General features: G+C 39.8%; 1 protein-coding gene across 1 annotated transcript in view; it reads left to right on the top strand.

Annotated features, from left to right (window-relative positions):
• LOC122267901 (uncharacterized) overlaps window positions 1-2,500 on the top strand; it is a 22,329-nt gene that overhangs the window by 18,652 nt on the left and 1,177 nt on the right. The window contains exon 3 of the mRNA XM_043038100.2: window positions 1-2,500. This exon is cut by the window's left edge and continues 1,217 nt beyond it; it is cut by the window's right edge and continues 1,177 nt beyond it. Coding sequence (XP_042894034.2) covers window positions 1-2,500 — 2,500 coding nt within the window.

The following is a 2,500-nucleotide window of genomic DNA, read 5'->3' as shown; positions in this document are numbered from 1 at the left end:
TACAGGAAACATCAATGCCATCAATGCAGCTAACACAAACAGTAACAACGGATACACGAACAAAGCCATGAACAGTGGAGCCAACGGAAGCAGGAACACCAACAACGCAATAAACAACAGCAACGGGAATAAACAAAGCTTTAGCAACGGCTTCAGCAACGGCTTTGACAGGATTCTTAACAGAAACAACGGGAACCTCAATACCAATAACGGACTGAGCAATCTCCTTGGAAGTCTTAATAATAACGGAAACAGTGGCAATGGTAATGGTCTCTTCAATAAACTCAACAATATCAACAGTTTAGCCAACGCGGGCTCCACAAATAACGGGAACACAAACAGAAATTTCAACAACATCGGAAATGACAACATTGCTTCTGCAAGCGTTAATGGCAACAGTGCTTCCGTAAACAGTAACGTAAAGACGAACAGTAATGCTGGAGCAAACGGAAACAACAGAAATAACGCAAATAACATGTATGGAAACGCAAATTCCAACAAAGATACAAACGGAAATAACAGTAACAGAAACAGCAACGGAAACATCAGTAATCTTAACGGAAACAACAGAAACGTTAACAGTAACTCTAACAGAAACAACGGGAATAATAACAAGAACGGAAACATTAACAACGGTAACCGAAATAACGGCAATGGAGCAACGGGAATTCAAAATATCAACAGAAATAACGGATTTAACAACATCGGAGGTAATAACAGAAACGGTAATAATAATGTCAATAGAATTAACGGTAATAATAATAATAATAATAATATGTACGGGAATTCAAACAGTAATACAAACGGGAACAACAGAAATACTGTTAACGGAGGAAACAACAGAAACAATAACGCAGGAATCAATGTGAATAATATTAACAGTGCTAATAACATGTATGGAAATAGAAACTCTAACAGGAATACACATGGAAATAATAACAACAGAAACAGTAATGGAAATTCCAACGGTAACAACGGAAATGGGATCAACATTCCCAACAGAAACAGTAATGGAAATTCCAACGGTAACAACGGAAATGGGATCAATATTCCGAACAGAAACAATAATGGAAATTCCAACGGTAACAACGGAAATGGGATCAATATTCCCAACAGAAACAGTAATGGAAATTCCAACGGTAACAACGGAAATGGGATCAATATTCCCAACAGAAACAGTAACGGAAATTCGAACGGTAACAACGGTAATGGGATCAATATTCCCAACAGAAACAGTAATGGAAATTCGAACGGTAACAACGGTAATGGGATCAATAGTCCCAACAGAAACAGTAATGGAAATTCCAACGGTAACAACGGTAATGGGATCAATACTCCTAACAGAAACAGTGGGATTAACAATATGTACGGATTTCCGAATATAAATTCAAACGGGAATAATAACAACAGGAACATTAACAATGCCAACAGTAACAACAGAAACGTGAACAATAATGCCAACAGTAACAACAGAAACGTGAACAATAATGCCAACAGTAACAACGGAAATGTGAACAATAATGTCAACAGTAACAACAGAAATGTGAACAATAATGCCAACAGTAACAACAGAAATGTGAACAATAATGCCAACAGTAACAACAGAAATGTGAACAATAATGTCAATAGTTATAACGGAAATGTGAACAATAACGCTAACAGTTTCAACAGAATAGTAAGCAATAATGTCAACAGTACCAACGGAAACGTGAACAATAATGCCAACAGTAACAACAGAAACGTGAACAATAATGCCAACAGTAACAACAGAAACGTGAACAATAATCCCAACAGTAACAACAGAAATGTGAACAATAATGCCAACAGAGGTAACGGAAACAACATCGTCAGGAACACCGGAAACAACAGCAACAGAGCAACGGCAGTTCCGAACATCAACGGTAATAACGCCATTAGTAATAATAACCTCGGCGGCAACAGCAGGGGTACCAACAACATAGTCAACGGCAACAACAGGGGTACAAATAATAACAACAATAACAATCCTAGTGGAAATAGTAATAACAGGAGCACCAATAACAGAGGTACCAGTAACAACAACAACAGTAGAGGTACGAACAACAACAATCAAGCACAAAACGGGTACCTGGCACCGACGCAAACCGGAAATGACGTCACGCAGTCTGACTTCGGGAGAGAAATCTCGGAAAATGACATCCTCTCCAACAATGGATTTTCCTTCTTCGAATTCATGAAGATTAACCCGAAGACTACGATCGCGCCGGCGACCGTAGCATCTCAGACTACCAGAAGCAGTTCAGCTGCTAATGCGTTCACCTCTCCCCGTGTTACGACTAGGCCTCCGACCACAACTACTACAACGACCACGCGAAGGCCATCTACGATACCACCCACCACTACAACCACAACACAAAGACCATTTACAAGACCTCCTACCACAACAACTTCAACGACAACCACCACCACCACACAAAGGCCTACAACGAGGCGTACCACCACAACTAGAACGACTACCACG

This window comes from Penaeus japonicus, unplaced genomic scaffold, assembly GCF_977035675.1.
Source record: "Penaeus japonicus unplaced genomic scaffold, GWHDUDI00000001_assembly GWHDUDI00000020, whole genome shotgun sequence".
In the NCBI taxonomy this organism is placed as follows: Eukaryota; Metazoa; Arthropoda; class Malacostraca; order Decapoda; family Penaeidae; genus Penaeus; species Penaeus japonicus.
Note: the sequence above shows the minus strand (reverse complement) of the source record. Positions and strands in the feature narration are given on the sequence as shown.